Raw genomic sequence first — 16,095 nt, forward strand, 5'->3', positions numbered from 1 at the left:
ATTGATGAGTTAATAACCAAATGTTAAATTGAAGATATTGTACAGATCACCTATCTGTAGATAAGTTGTATGCCATTGAGTTTTACCATTTTTGTTATATTTATATTATTTATTGTACCCACTATGTAATAGACATTTTTGTTCAATCAATAACAATCTTTTGACAAGGAAAGAGCCCATACATCATAAATAACCGCCAGACAAAACACAGCTGAAATTTAATTTGTGTATTTTAAGCCTCGTACACACTATCGGTCAAACCGATGAGAACGGTCTGAAGGACAGTTGTCTTAGGTTAACCGATGAAGCTGACTGATGGTCCATTGCGCCTACACACCATCGGTTAAATAACCAATCGTGTCAGAACGTGGACACGTAAACCACGTACGACGGCACTATAAAGGGGAAGGCCAAAGCCTTTGGCGCCACCCTTGGCGCTGCTTTTGCTGATTCCGTGTTAGTAAAAGACGATTCGCGCTTTTCTGTCTGTTACAGCGTGATGAATGTGCTTACTCTATTACGAATGGTAGTTTTACAAGAACGAGCGCTCCCGTCCCCTAATTTAGTCTGAGCATGCGTGGGTTTTTAACCGATGGTGTTGCATACCAACGATCGGTTTTGACCTATCGGTTATCAATCCATCGGTTAAATTTTAAAGCAAGTTTGCTTTTTTTTAACCGATGGTTAAATAACCTATGGGCCCCACACACGATTGGTTTTTACCGATGAAAGCGGTCCTTCAGACAGTTGTCCTCTGGTTAACCCATCGTGTGTACGAGGCTTTAAACTTAGCCAAGAGTGTTTATATCAAGCTAAACCAAGGCTGGTTTATGGTATGGTATCATGACAGTTTATAACAGAATTGTGCATCAAAAGAGTTCATAATCTAGAGACAGATAAGCACAATATGATAGATTGCAACAGGTTATACTATCATACGTTATCAGAATAGGTTATAGTATCATCCTTTATCAGGGCAGGGAATATCATTCTCCATCAAGACATTATATACATTTATCCTCTATCAGAACAAGATATACAGTACATATCATCATTTTCTATCAGAATATACATTATCATCCTATTTCAGGACAGGTTACACTCATTTTATATCAGAATAGGGTATACAAATATCCTATATCAGGACGGGATATACTGTCATCCTATATCAGGGCAGGTTGTACCATCTTCCCATATCAGAACAGGTTAAACTATTTGCCTATATCAGGAAACGGAATACTAACTTCCTAGATCATATGAGGATATGCGATCTTTGTATATCAAGAGAGAATATACTTTCATCATATCATGGCAGGTAATATTGTCATTCTGTATTAGCGAAGGATGCACAACCCTCTTATTTAAGGACAGGAAATACTATCTTCTTATATCAGGACAAGTAATCAAATCATCCTATAGCAGGAAAGGTTATCCTATTATCTGGATAACATATACTATCATCCTTTATAAGGACAGGTAATACTATCATCCTATATCAGGACAGGATATGGTCGTCTTTTATAAGGACCCGTTATACCATCCCCTTATTTCAGGACAGGTTATACACACATCCTATAGGAGCACGGGGTATATGATCATCCTAAATCAGAACAGGTTATACACACATCCTATATGAGCACAGGGTATAGGGATCATCCTAAATCAGGACAGGTTATACACACATCCTATATGGGCACAGGGTATAGGATCATCCTAAATCAGGACAGGTTATATACACATCCTATATGAGCACAGGGTATAAAATCATCCTAAATCAGGACAGGTTATACACACATCCTATAGGAGCACAGGGTATAGGATCATCCTAAATCAGGACAGGTTATACACACATCCTATATGAGCACGTGTATATGATCATCCTAAATCAGGACAGGTTATACACACATCCTATATGGGCACAGGGTATACAATCATCCTAAATCAGGACAGGTTATACACACATCCTATATGGGCACAGGGTATACAATCATCCTAAATCAGGACAGGTTATACACACATCCTATATGAGCACAGGGTATACAATCATCCTAAATCAGGACAGGTTATACACACATCCTATAGGAGCACAGGGTATAGGATCATCCTAAATCAGGACAGGTTATACACACATCCTATATGAGCAAAGGGTATATGATCATCCTAAATCAGGACAGGTTATACACACATCCTATATGAGCACAGGGTATATGATCATCCTAAATAAGGACAGGTTATACATACATCCTATATGAGCACGGTGTATACGATCATCCTAAATCAGGACAGGTTATACACACATCCTATATGAGCACAGGGTATACAATCATCCTAAATCAGGACAGGATATACACACATCCTATATGAGCACAGGGTATAAGATCATCCTAAATCAGGACAGGATATACACACATCCTATATGAGCAAAGGGTATACAATCATCCTAAATCAGGACAGGATATACACACATCCTATATGAGCACAGGGTATACAATCATCCTAAATCAGGACAGGTTATACACACATCCTATATGAGCACAGGGTATAGAATCATCCTAAATCAGGACAGGTTATACACACATCCTATATGAGCACAGGGTATACAATCATCCTAAATCAGGACAGGTTATACACACATCCTATATGAGCAAAGGGTATAGAATCATCCTAAATCAGGACAGGATATACACACATCCTATATGAGCACAGGGTATACGATCATCCTAAATCAGGACAGGTTATATAGTGCTATGTTATACCAACACCTTCCCTCTGGACCAGGTATCAAGATATACCAATGTCGTATGTAAGGAACAGGTCCTTTTCTTATATCATGGCAGGATATAATAACGTCTTAATAGAGGACAGGTTATACTGTCGTCTTAGATTAGGGAAGGTATACCGTCATCCTATTTAGGAACAGGTTATACAATCCTCTTATAGTAGGGCAGGGTTTTCCATCATCCTCTTATCTGGACAATATTATCATGACCGTATACAGTCATCGTATATCAGGACAGTTTATAACCTTGTCTGATATCAGGACATTTTATATCATCCAATGTCAATACAGTGGTATATGAGGACATTTCAGGGACATGGCTAAAAGCATCCGACAATATATCCCACCCCACCCCCAGAAAGCTCTCCTTCTGCTGGTGTAAATGGAAATGAACGTTTCCCATTTGGGGAACTCACCAGCTCCACCGAGCCGTAGTGTTTTCTACTGAATTCACCCCGTCGGCAGCCCAGGTCTTCAGAGACGGAGCTGGAAGAGAAAGGCTTCATTAGTATACATATCTAGTGGTGCGGAGCACAGACATTGCAGCAGCGGCTCTTGTCACTGCGGGGGGCTCGGGAGAAGAGAGGAGCCTCGCACAGACATTGCAGGTTGTTGCTGCATCCTGGTTAGGAGGGGTGTGTAATAAGAAGAAACGCAGCGCCTCACCCCCCTCCCCCCGAGCCATGTGCAGCTGCGTCTTTTGCCGACAGTCTCAGCAAACATTCATTCACTGGAGATTAATCAGGATTTTTAGCAATTCTGGTGTTCACATTAACAATCTATTTCCATCACATCCGACTTGACCAGACGTCTTACAAAACATCATTGGATATGGGCTCTGATTCATAAAAAGGGCAGAAAGCATTCAGGGCTTTTTTATGTCCCCAAAACATACAGTGTTGTGATGGCCACACCCCGGTCATTCCTCCCAGCAGTCCTCATAGACAGTCATCAGATGCATGTTACATTACCAACAAGGAAACACCTCATCATACTAAATTATGCACAGCTTGTCCTTGAAAGAGACACAGTGTTGCCCGCAGCAATCAAACCTGACACTTTTTACAGGCAATAAAAACATGGACCTGTTGCTGCTAGGGGTCTCTGCAGTACTTTTTATTTTTCCCACTTCAATAAATGGAATAAAAACATTTATTGGCACATAATTACATAGTTACATACCTTAGTCAGGTTGAAAAAAAAAAAAGACACAAGTCCATCTAGTTTAACCAATAAAAATAAATAAAAAGTATCAAACAATCCCAAACCCACAGTTGATCCAGAGGAAGGCAAAAAAAAAACAGCAGAGCATGATCCAATTTGCTACATCAGGGGGAAAAAAATCCTTTCCGATCCCTGAAAAGCAATCAGATTTTCCCTGGATCAACTTTACCTACAAATGTAAGTACTCAATTTTATTATGTACATTTAGGAAAGAATCCAGGCATTTCTTAAAGCAATCTACTGAGCTGTCCAGAACCACCTCTGGAGGGAGTCTGTTCCACATTTTCACAGCTCTTACTGTGAAGAAACCTTTCCGTATTTGGGGATGAAATCTCTTTTCTTCTAGACGTGTCCCCTGGTCTTCTGTGATGACCTTAAAGTGAATAACTCAACACCAAGTTTACTATATGGACCCCTTATATATTTGTACATGTTGATCATTAATCTCCTCTTCTCATGAGAGAAGAAATCCAGTTCCTCTAATCTTTCCTCATAGCCAAGTTCCTCCATGCCTCTTATCAGTTTGTTTTCCCTTCTCTGCACTTTCTCCAGCTGGCATCAACACTTCTCCCGGTACCATTTATATGGTGGAAAAAACAAACTTATTATTCCCCACGCACATGTTCTTTAACCACTAGGGGCGCGCACTACAGCCGAATGACGGCTACAGCGCGGATCCGAATTGCTCTCCTCCTTTTTGCACGCGCCCTGCGCGCCCCCTGCAGGGCGCACGCTGTGATCACCGAGTCATTGAGACTCGGTGATCACAGATCCGAGTAAGGGGCCAGTCCCGACCCCTTACCATGTGATCAGCTGTCAGTCAATGACAGCTGATCACGTGATGTAAACAATGCTCGGTAATCGCTTTTTTTTTCTCCTCGCGCTGACAGCGTGAGGGGAAAAAAAAAAGCCCATCACCGGCTCCTGCATAGGGGACATCGGTCCCCAGTGGAAGAGGCACATCAGCCTCATTAGTGCACACCAGTACCCCTTGCCAGTGCCAACAGTGACCACCAGTGCCACCTGTCAGTGCCAATCAGTACCATCAGTGCCCATCCCTGTCACCTATCAATGCCCACCAGTGGTGCCAGTCAGTCAGTGCTCATCAGTGCCACCTAGCAGTGCTACATATCAGTCTCACCTACCAGTGCCCATCACTGCCATCCATCAGTGCCCATCACTGCCACCCATCAGTGCAGCCTATCACTGCAACCTATTAGTGACAATTCTCAGTGGGCACCAGTGCCACCTATCAATGCCCTTCAGTGCCATCTCTCAGTGTTACCTGTCAGTGCCCACCAATGCCGCCTCAGTGCCCACCAGTGCTGCCAACAGATATCGATATTAAGCCGGCCATAAACAGATCAAAATTTGAGCAGTGCAGCAGGGAAATGCTGATCAGTGTGTTGCCATCCCTGCTCAAAAGATGTCAATAGCTTGATTGATTTCTGTCAAAGAGACATGTTGGGAAATTTTCCTTGCTGATTGGCTGCAACCGCTGATCAGTGTATTCTTCCAGTGGCAGATGCTGCTGCCAGAATGCAATGTCCTGGCAGAGAGGTTTACCCCTTCTACCTTGTTAGTGTGAATGGAGGATTTTTTTTTTTTGTCACTTTTCTGGCGAAAAAAACACAGACTCGTGTACAGCCAGCTTAAAGCGGGAGTTCACCCGAAATTTTTTTTTTAACCTTAGATTCATGCTCATTTTGTCTAGGGGAATCGCGTAGTTTTTTTAAAATCTAAGTAGTACTTACCGTTTTAGAGAGCGATCTTCTCTGCCGCTTCCGGGTATGGTCTTCGGGACTGGGCGTTCCTATTTGATTGACAGGCTTCCGACAGGCTTCCGACGGTCGCATACAACGCATCACGAGTAGCCGAAAGAAGCCGAACGTTGGTGCGGCTCTATACTGCGCCTGCGCACCGACGTTCGGCTACTTTCGGAAAATCGCGACACGATAGATGCGACCGTCGGAAGCCTGTCAATCAAATAGGAACGCCCAGTCCCACAGCCCATACCCGGAAGCGGCGGAGAAGATCGCTCTCTAAAACGGTAAGTACGGCTTTGATTTAAAAAAAACTACCCGATTCCCCTTGACAAAATGAGCCTCAATCTAATGTTAAAAATTAACTTTTCGGGTGAACCTCCACTTTAAGGGTGCATTCACAGCTGCGAATATGCACCCGCACTCCTATTAGATGCAATAACCTCAGCGGGGGGTTCCCGCAAATCGTGACCACTTGCATGTAATCGCTCATGCAGCCTTCTATTGCTTTCAATGGGGTTGCCTCCCGCAGCGATTTGCATGAACCCTCACAGGGGTTTCTCTCATCTAATCAGAGTGCGGGCGCATTCACAGTGTGAATGGACCCCAAGTGTTTAACCCTAAATGGTACATCCTCTTTATTTTTTTATGTCCCCAAACTCAAGACCCCTCAAATATGGCACAGCAGTGACATTACCAAGAACTGGACGTCCCTCCAAAATTGATGAAAAGACAAGTAGAAAACTGGTCAGGGAGGCTGCTAAGAGACCTACAGCAACATTAAAGGAGCTGCAGGAATTTCTGGCAAGTACTGGCTGTGTGGTACATGTGACAACAATTTCCTGTATTCTTGATATGTCTGGGCTATGGGGTAGAGTGGCAAGATGAAAGCCTTGTCTTAAGAAAAACATCCAAACCTGGCTAAATTTGGCAAAAACACATCTAAAGTCTCCCAAAAGCATGTGGGAAAATGTTTTATGGTCTGATGAAACCAAGGTTGAACTTTTTGGCCTCAATTCCAAAAGATATGTTTGGCGCATAAACAACACTGCACATCACCAAAAGAACACCATACCCACTGTGATGCATGGTGGTGGCAGAATAATGCATTGGGGCTTTTTCTTCAGCTGGAACAGCCTTAGGTAGAGGGAATAATGAACAGTTCCAAATACTAGTCAATATTGGCACCAAACTGTTCAGGCTTATGCTAGAATGCAGAACATACAAATCAACAAAAGAATGGCTTTACCAAAAGAAGATTGACTTGGCAAATATTGCCAAGTCAAGATGTGCCATGCTGATAGACTCATGCCCACAAAAGACTGAGTGCTGTAATAAAATCAAAACGCGCTTCAACAAAGTATTAGTTTAAGGGTGTGCACACTTATGCAACCATATTTTTTTATTTTTACTTCCTTCCACCTAAAAGATTTCAGTTTGTTATTCAACTGAGTTGTACAGTTTATAGGTCACATTAAAAGGTGGAAAAAGTTCTGAAATAATTTATCTTTGTCTCAGAAACCTGACATTTTAACAGGGGTGTGTTGCAAAATATTTTGAGAAATTGCAGAACTCCAATGTGAAAATAATGGTCAAACCCCTACATACAATAATAACAGATGCAAATCAACCAGTATATTAGACATAGTAGTGATGGTGTCACCCTCTCTGCAAAAGGTAAGAAATATTGCAGAGCTGCAATGTGCAAATAGTGGTGAAACCCTCTGGGGGGGGGGGGGGGGGTGACACCAATCACTACTATATTGCAATACATTGATTGATTTGCACTGGATATTTATAGGTTTTACCATTGCACTTATAAGTCCATTTGTACATCTTTATAGATGTTGAGTAGGGCAGCGCTGCCTATTTTGCTTTTTATTGATTTGCGTTTGATGAGGGAACCAACTAACAAGATTCTCTTATTACTTTTGAGATTTTGTTAGTTGCATGGTAGTTTTACTTGATTTGTTATGTCATCTGTATACAGGTAACCACTGACCCTGCATATTGGTGGTCAGTGTGCTCCTGTATGCTGGTGCTACGTGCAGGGCTCATGAGGATGCTACATGCCGGGTTCAGGATGATGCTACGTGCAGGGTGCCAGGTTTAGGAGGATGCTACATACAGGGTCAGGGCTCAAGAGGATGCTACGTACAGGGTGCAAGGTTCAAGAGGATGCTACGTGCAGGCTGCAGGGCTCAAGAGGATGCTACGTGCAGGCTGCAGGGTTCAAGAGGATGCTACGAACAGGCTGCAGGATTTAGGAGGATGCTATGTACAGGCTGCAGGGCTCAGGAGAATTCTACGTGCAGGGCTCAGGAGGATTCTACATGCAGAGCTCAGGAGGATGCCACGTGCAGGTCTCAGGAGGATGCTACGTGCAGGTCTCAGGAGGATGCTACGTACAAAGTGCAGGGCTCAGGAGGATGCTACGTACAGAGTGCAGGGCTCAGGAGGATGTAACGTACAGAGTGCAGGGCTCAGGAGGATGCTACGTACAGAGTGCAGGGCTCAGGAGGATGCTACGTACAGAGTGCAGGGCTCAGGAGGATGCTACGTACAGAGTGCAGGGCTCAGGAGGATGCTACGTACAGAGTGCAAGGCTCAGGAGGATGCTACGTACAAAGTGTGTCCCCCTGGCGGATAATGCCCGCCCTGTACTGCGCAGGTGCAGCGCTCTAGCTCAGAAAATTGCCGAACATGAAGAGCTGTGCATGAGTTGTAGACTGCACCTGCGCAATGAACAGGGCATTGTGATAGTCGTTGCCGCACGCTCCCGATGCCCGCTGCACTCTGCAAGGGGGGCGGGTGTATTACTATTATATCGTGTAAGGGGTGGATGGCACAAACTCGCCCATCAACAGTGCAAAACTCACCCTTCTTTTCATATACCCGCCCCCCTTGCAGACGATATAATAGTAATATACAGACCCCTTGCAGAATGGAGCGAGCATCGTGAGTGTGCGTCAGCGTGTGGCACAATATTGTGCTCATTGCGCATGCGCCATGTTCTGGTGATTCAAAGCTGTGTTGAGCTTTGGCTATTTTCGGAAGAAAACAGAGCAGGAGGTCCGCTGCGCAGGACAGAGCCGGCAAAATCCACCGGTGGACAATTCTCGGCAAGACACTGGCATGTCCTCTCCTTTGTGCATCCCACAATTCAAAGAAGGCAGGTTGGAGAAGGGGTGGGGGTGGGGGGGGTTCAGCACTTTCCTATTGGCTGAGAAGGCAGCAAAGAGACTGTATATCAATCCGCCTCTGAAAAATCTGTCTGCCAGGTCTTTGGCTTATGCAGAAGGAGCCGCTGTATCCCTCCACAGGAAAAAAAAAAAAAAAAAAAAACAGTCCCCAGCTTTCTGGCATCAGTAAAGGATTTACAGGTAGATCTGTCCTCTGTCTGGGGACTGTCCCCGGAAACCAGGGACGTCTGGTCACCCTAGTGTGAGAACAAGTCTGATCAATGGAGGAGAGCACACCGAGTTCCCAGCATGGCTAGAGAATGGTGTGCTCTCCTGCCTAGTGTGGTCTATTTTAATAGGAAAGCAGAGGGACTAGTAGGTACATCAGGTATTTCACATAAAGGAAGCAATACAAAAGATAAATAGAATACGTTTTCATACAAGTATATGATGGTAAAGCAGGCAAAATATCAGGAATAAGAAATGTTGGGTTTATATATTCTTTAACAGCTTTGGCTCTGCTGCACTAAGGCCCCTTTTACATTGAGGCGTTTTTCATGCGGTACAGCGCTAAAAATAGCGCTGCTATACCGCATGAAAAAAACCTGCCCTGTAGTGTTCAATGTGAAAGCCCGAAGGCTTTCACACTGAAGCGGTGCGCTAGCAGGAGCGCTCTAAAAGTCCTGCTAGCCGCATGTTTACTGCGGTATAGGAGCGGTGTGTTCACCGCTCCTATACCGCGCCTTTCCATTGAAATCAATGGGAAACCGCGGTAATACCGCCCGCACCGCGGGCGGTATTAACCCTTATTAACCCTTATTCGGCCGCTAGCGCCCGAATATCGCGGTAAATACGACGGTATAGCGGCGCTACAAAGAGCGCGGCTATACCGTCACCGCTGCTCTATCCCCAATGTGAAAGCAGCCTAAAGATGATCTAATGAACAAACTAAACTCACTCTAGACAAGTTCAAGGCAGAAACGAAATAAACTATATACAATCAATCTGTACCGTTTACAGCTCAGCCAAAAACTAAATTTACATTATAGTTCCCTTTCTTTAGGAACAGGGGGCTACACTTAGGTTTGGAATTCCCTGAAAGCAGCTTTAATATAGGATTGAGAGCCATATTGCTCTTAAATTTCAGTTATTGCTCTTTAGTTGATTACTTGAATATATACTGTTACTGTCTGTTATTCTTCAACATAAAAATTGCAGCAAAGACAATTTGTGTTTTTTCATAACGTGTGTGTTTCTCACTGGTCATTGCTCTTACACTATTGCCAGGTGTGCCAGAGGGGGCAGAGGCCGTTATTAGGGTTGAGAGGCAGGGTAACAGACTGAATAAACAAAAGTCGTTTTTTTCGGGGGTATCGCTACACAGGCTTGCGTACAGGCTTCACAGACTCACACACTGCTACCACTAGCAGTTACAGGCAGGGCCAACGCAGCCATAAGGCAGCTTAGGCAGCCGCCTTAGGGTGCCAGGATTGGGGGGGGGGGGGGGTGCGGTAATCTAAATTCTTGCTGGGGATTCCGATTTTTAGCATGCTGCAGACATCTGCTTTTTGACTGCATGCACTTTTGTAACGCCGACTGTCAGAATTCAATATGGAAATGATACAAGCTTTGAAGCTGCTGATCACTTCAACCACCTCGATGTGAAAAAATATAAAGTAATGACGTTTTTCACCATTTCACCGGCGCTCGCAATTTTAAGGTTTGACAAGTTGGGTATTTATGTACTCGGTACAACCTCATCTTTTATATTTTACCAGAAAAATGGGTAATAAATTGCAATCGCTCGTCTCTCAGCTGCCCCCGCCGCCATACTAGGTGAGGGAATCAGGAAGTGAAGCCTTGCGGCCTCACTGCCCAGTTCCTTACTGTGCATGCGCGAGCAGCGCGGCACGTCCTTACTGGTCCCTGCTGTCTCCTGGGACCAGTGTGTTTCCCAGAAGACAGTCGGGGGGGGGGGGGGGGACAGCGAAGGGGCGTGACTCCCGCGGCAGTCTATTCCTGGAAGTGGGTGGAAATACCTGTATTATACAGGTATCTGCACCCCCAAACCCCCTTCCCCTGAAAGGTGCCAAATATGACGACATCGGAGGGGGGGGGGGGGTTTCCGAAAAGCAGAGGTTCACTTTTTGTGTGGACATCTGCTTTAAATCGTGCAACATAAAAAATGGAACTACCAACATTTTATTCTCCAGGGGCAAAATGCACCTTTGCCTGAGCAGACAAAAATCCTAGCACCAGCCTTGGTTACCGGTTAAACCAGATAATATTACTTCTGGGGTTAGCATGAACACTCACTCAGTCTCTTACCACCAGCCACCACTAGGGGGACTCCCAAATTCCAGCTGGCTGGACAAACGCAGGCAGATGCAAATCTTACATACAATATGATAAGCTCTAATGGTGGTGTGGTAGTTAAGTGATACTCACACGCTTCTGAGATTCCCCAAGCAGCTATCCTGTAAACTGAAATCCTTTTCAGTCATCTAGCCAACTGCCCACACACATACACAACACAACAGACACACAGACAATGAGTTTGGCAATCAGATTTGTGCCAGCCTATGGCAGATACAATATTTTCCACATACAGTTATTAATTTGTATGCAATCAGACCTGCCGTCTAGTCCTCTGTCAGCCAAATACAGCAATTCCAGGAACACAAGAGCACAGCAAAATGACGTAATCTCACCCAAATTAGCAAGGATTTACAATCTAGGCGCTGACGATAGAATACAGCTACACACTCAACAGTCACACAACTAAAAAGTGAGACATTCATACAAGCAAACAGTATAGAAAAATAAAAGGATTTATTTACAGAAAAAATATTTCTCCTGCTTCTGGGGGTGGATAGAAACATGGACACACCTTTACATTGCCTGGGACCCCTCAGGTATAAAAGAGTTGACAGCAGATTTCCATCTTTTTAGTTGCAACCCATTCAAACTATCCAATTGGACTGAAGGGGCTGGCTGCTGCATATCTCACGGCAAGGTTGCCAACCGTCAGTAAATTTACTGTAATTTTGTAAAAACCTGTGACTTTTACAACTGCCCATAAATTTGTCATGTTGATTTTTGTGTAAACCAGGTAAATGGTTTCAATATACTAGTATTAGCACTTGGAGATTTCACTATACGCACCACCTACTTTAAATATAACAAGAAATACCCAGAGAGCAAAAAAATTGAGGTTTGAGGCGCAGAAAAATCAATCAACAACAAACTCTAAAAGAAATAGAAAAATGTATTTATTATTGCATAGATAGTGTAAAACTACGGTACTTATAAAATTAGGGCAAAAGCTGCCCTGTGGTCACAATACAGAAGAATGGTTGCCTCTACATGTTTCACCACAAACATGGCTTCTTCTGGAGCTTTTGTAGGACCTATTTAATACAATGTCACCTTTCACAGTGATCAGGGTTCCAAAATATCCCCAAAACCCAAGCCGTCAAATGGGGGACGTCTGTGCCACAAAAATTGGGGGAAGAACAATTGCCCTATAGTCGCACCTGTTATTTCAGAAAATTTGAAACATTTTTCACGGTGGGGATGGTGTGTTCAGGGTGATGTGCAGTGTTGGTTTTCCGACACACATAGAGCCAGATCCACAAAGAAGTTACGTCGGCGTATCTTTGATACGCCGCGTAACTTCTAGGATGCTCCGGCGTATCTTTGTTTTGTATCCACAAAACAAGATACGCCTGAATGGGGGCTAGATCCGACTGACGTACATCTTAGTACGCCGTCGGATCTTAGGTGCATATTTACGCTGGCCGCTAGGTGTCGCTTCCGTTGATTTCCACGTAGAGTATGCAAATTAGCTAGATACGCCGATTCTCAGAACGTACGTCCGGCGCCGTTCAAAAAAAACGTAATTTACGCGGGGTCAAGTTGAATTACCATAAAACAAGCCCACATCTTATCCATTTGATTGCGCGCCCTTACGCTGACACATTTACACTACACCGCCGTAACTTACGGCGCAAAATTCTTTGTGGATAAGGAACCTCCGCTCTAAGTTACGGCGGCGTAGTGTTTCTGAGATACGCTACGCCCGCTTAGATTTACGCCGAGGTACGTGGATCTGGCCCATAGTGTTTAGCTTTTAGGCCAAAAATTTCAATTTTGGTCTCGTCTGACCAGAGCACCTTCTTCCACAAGTTATTCCTGTGTCCCCCACATGGCTTCTCGCAAACTGCAAACGGGACTTTCTTATTACTTTCCATCAACAATGGCTTTCTTCATGCCACTCTTCCATAAAGGCCAGGTTTGTGGAGTGCATGACTAAAAGTTGTCCTGTGGACAGATTCTCCGACCTGAGTTGTGGATCTCTGCAGCTCCTCCAGAGTTACCATGGGCCTCTTGGCTGCTTCTCTGATGAATGCTCTCCTTGCCCAGCCTTTCAGTTTAGGTGGACAGCCATGTCTTGGTAGGTTTTCAGTTGTGCCACACTCTTTCAGTTTTCAGATGATGGATTGAACAGTGCTCCACAGGATGTTCAAAAGCTTGGGATATTTTTTTATAACCTAACCCTGCTTTAAACTTCTCCACAACTGACCTGTCTGGTGTGTTACTTGGCCTTCATGATGCCGTTTATTCACTAAGGTTCTCTAACAAACCTCTGAGGGCTTCACAGAACAGCTGTATTTATACTGAGATCAAATTACACACAGGTGGACTCTATTTACTAATCAGGTGACTTCTGAAGTTCCACAAGATTTTAGTTAGGGGTATCAGAGTAAAGGGGCCGAATACAAATGGACACCACATTTTTCAGATATTTGTAAAAATTGAACCATTTATCATTTTCCTTCCACTTCACAATCATGTGCCACTTTGTGTTAATTTGTTACATAAAATACATTTACGTTTTTGGTTTCAACATGACAAAGTGTGGAACATTTCAAGGGGTAGGAATACTTTTTCAAGGCACTGTAATAGAAGCCTTTTTTAATTACTGTTTTAGGACTTATACGTGTCTGTGAGACTCTTGGTTGTGGCATAGCAATCAAAGCATATTTTATAGGTAAAAGGAATCCTGAGTTTTGTGCAACCATGTCCCTTAAGCATTACGTTACAAACAATTTGGCCACACCCACTTTTTGCTGTGACACACGTAGTGTGCCCCTGGGCATTGCATCCCTGAAGTGTCCCTCAATCTCAAGTTCTAAAGTTGGGAGGTACGTTTTATGATTGTGCAATGCACCGGAATATATACGATTTTACCATTTTCCAGATTTTTTGAAGCTTGCATTACACACATCTGTCTTGGGTGCTAATTGAGAATTTACACTTAAAGTGGGTGTAAACTCTTACTCATATGAAAAAAAAAAGATAAACTTGCACTTAGTCTAGTATGATATTTCAGCACTTTCAAATGTCAGAAAACAGAACATTAGACATTGAATACTCATTATTTTGTATTAAACGCTTACATATACATACAAGTGTCTGGCCTCAGGTAATACACAGATATGAAACAAATCCTCCTACATAGGTTGTACCTGTCTGTCTATCTGCAGTCTTCTCTTCTCTACAGCTGTTCAAAGTACAGAATTTGCACAGCATTTCTGAGCTTTTAGGGGCGGGGAGCTGAAATTACACTCTGGGAGCGTGGATGTGCACTTTGGTGCTGAAGAACGGGGAGAGGTGTGTGTAAACACACATTCCCCATTCTTCACAGTGGCAATGTCACTGATCATCTGTTCCCCGATATAGAGAAAGGCGATCAGTGACGTCACACGTCCAGCCCCGCCCATCTACAGTTAGAAACACATATGAGGTCACACATAACCTACAGCGCCTCATAGTATACACCGCTCCTCCAACGCCCCTGTGGCACTTTGCGGGAGCTTTTAACACAGCCACTAGCAGGGTTTAAAAGTGCCCCGCTAGCAGCCGAAAAAAGCACAGCTATAGCAGTGGTAAAGCGCTGCTAAAATTAGCGGCGCTTTACCGCTCCCGCCCCAGTGTTAAAGTAACCCAACTGCTGATGAGAAAAGGTATTTAGCAGTCTATTTTTACTAAAATAATTGCATTTCTGTGTACTGTGGGAGACCAGATATAGTGAATACAGGATTCTGGGTAAATGAATGTCAATAGGATACACTGAAGCAGGCTTTCTCTGTACAGTATCTTCCTTCTCTGCCAGAACAAATACAAATATACAAAACCTAGACTTTGTCACGACACTATAGCTGTCTACTGTGTGCTTCACCTATAGCAGCCACTTTCCCTTAAGGCAAGCAGGCCTACCGATACTTGGTTGCCCCCCCAGGACTTATACACATAGTGCCTGGCCACCACACCAGGGCAGATGCGTACTGAGCAAAGCCAAGAGATACAGATAGTTCTATGACAGTCCAGGTAAAAGGCAGGCTGAGTTCAAGGAATAGTCCAATAATCCAGTCCGAAGTCATACACAGGAAAATCCAAACTAGTAAAGCAGGGCAGACAGACCGGCACCTCGATCAGGAACAACATGGGTATCACTCACTATCACAAGCAAGGGACCGATCACTTGGCTTGCTTATAACAGGTGACTGACCACATCAATCACCTTGCAGGTGGACACAGACAGGGAGAAGGCGATAGCCAAAACTCAGATGCTGGAATAAGGAGCAGGAGCACTTAAAGTGGAGGTTCACCTTAAAAACAACTACCATATTTATTCGAGTATAACGCGCACCCCTAATTTTCAATTAAAAATCGGTATAAAATCATTGTAATTGCCAAAAATAATTTATGTCCAGCCATGCCCCCTGTATGTCCAGCCATGCCCCCTGTATGTCCAGCCATGCCCCTTGTATGTCCAGCCATGCCCCCTGTATGTCCAGCCATGCCCCCTGTATGTCCAGCCATGCCCCCTGTATGTCCAGCCATGCCCCCTGTATGTCCAGCCATGCCCCTTGTATGTCCAGCCATGCCCCCTGTATGTCCAGCCATGCCCCCTGTATGTCCAGCCATGCCCCCTGTATGTCCAGCCATGCCCCCTGTATGTCCAGCCATGCCCCTTGTATGTCCATCCATGCCCCCGTATGTCCAGCCATGTGCCCTGTATGTCCAGCCATGCCCCCTGTATGTCCAGCCATGCCCCTTGTATGTCCAGCCATGCCCCTTG

General features: G+C 44.2%; 1 protein-coding gene across 4 annotated transcripts in view; it reads right to left on the bottom strand.

The window, feature by feature from the left end:
• The window catches only part of GARNL3 (GTPase activating Rap/RanGAP domain like 3), a 295,858-nt gene that overhangs the window by 168,372 nt on the left and 111,391 nt on the right, over positions 1-16,095 (bottom strand). For all 4 annotated transcript variants that reach the window (XM_040324016.1, XM_040324018.1, XM_040324017.1 and 1 more), the window contains one exon: positions 3,196-3,265. In XM_040324016.1, coding sequence (XP_040179950.1) covers positions 3,196-3,265 — 70 coding nt within the window. The remainder of the gene's footprint in view (positions 1-3,195; positions 3,266-16,095) is intronic.

The sequence above is a fragment of the Rana temporaria genome, chromosome 9, assembly GCF_905171775.1.
Source record: "Rana temporaria chromosome 9, aRanTem1.1, whole genome shotgun sequence".
NCBI classification, from domain to species: Eukaryota; Metazoa; Chordata; class Amphibia; order Anura; family Ranidae; genus Rana; species Rana temporaria.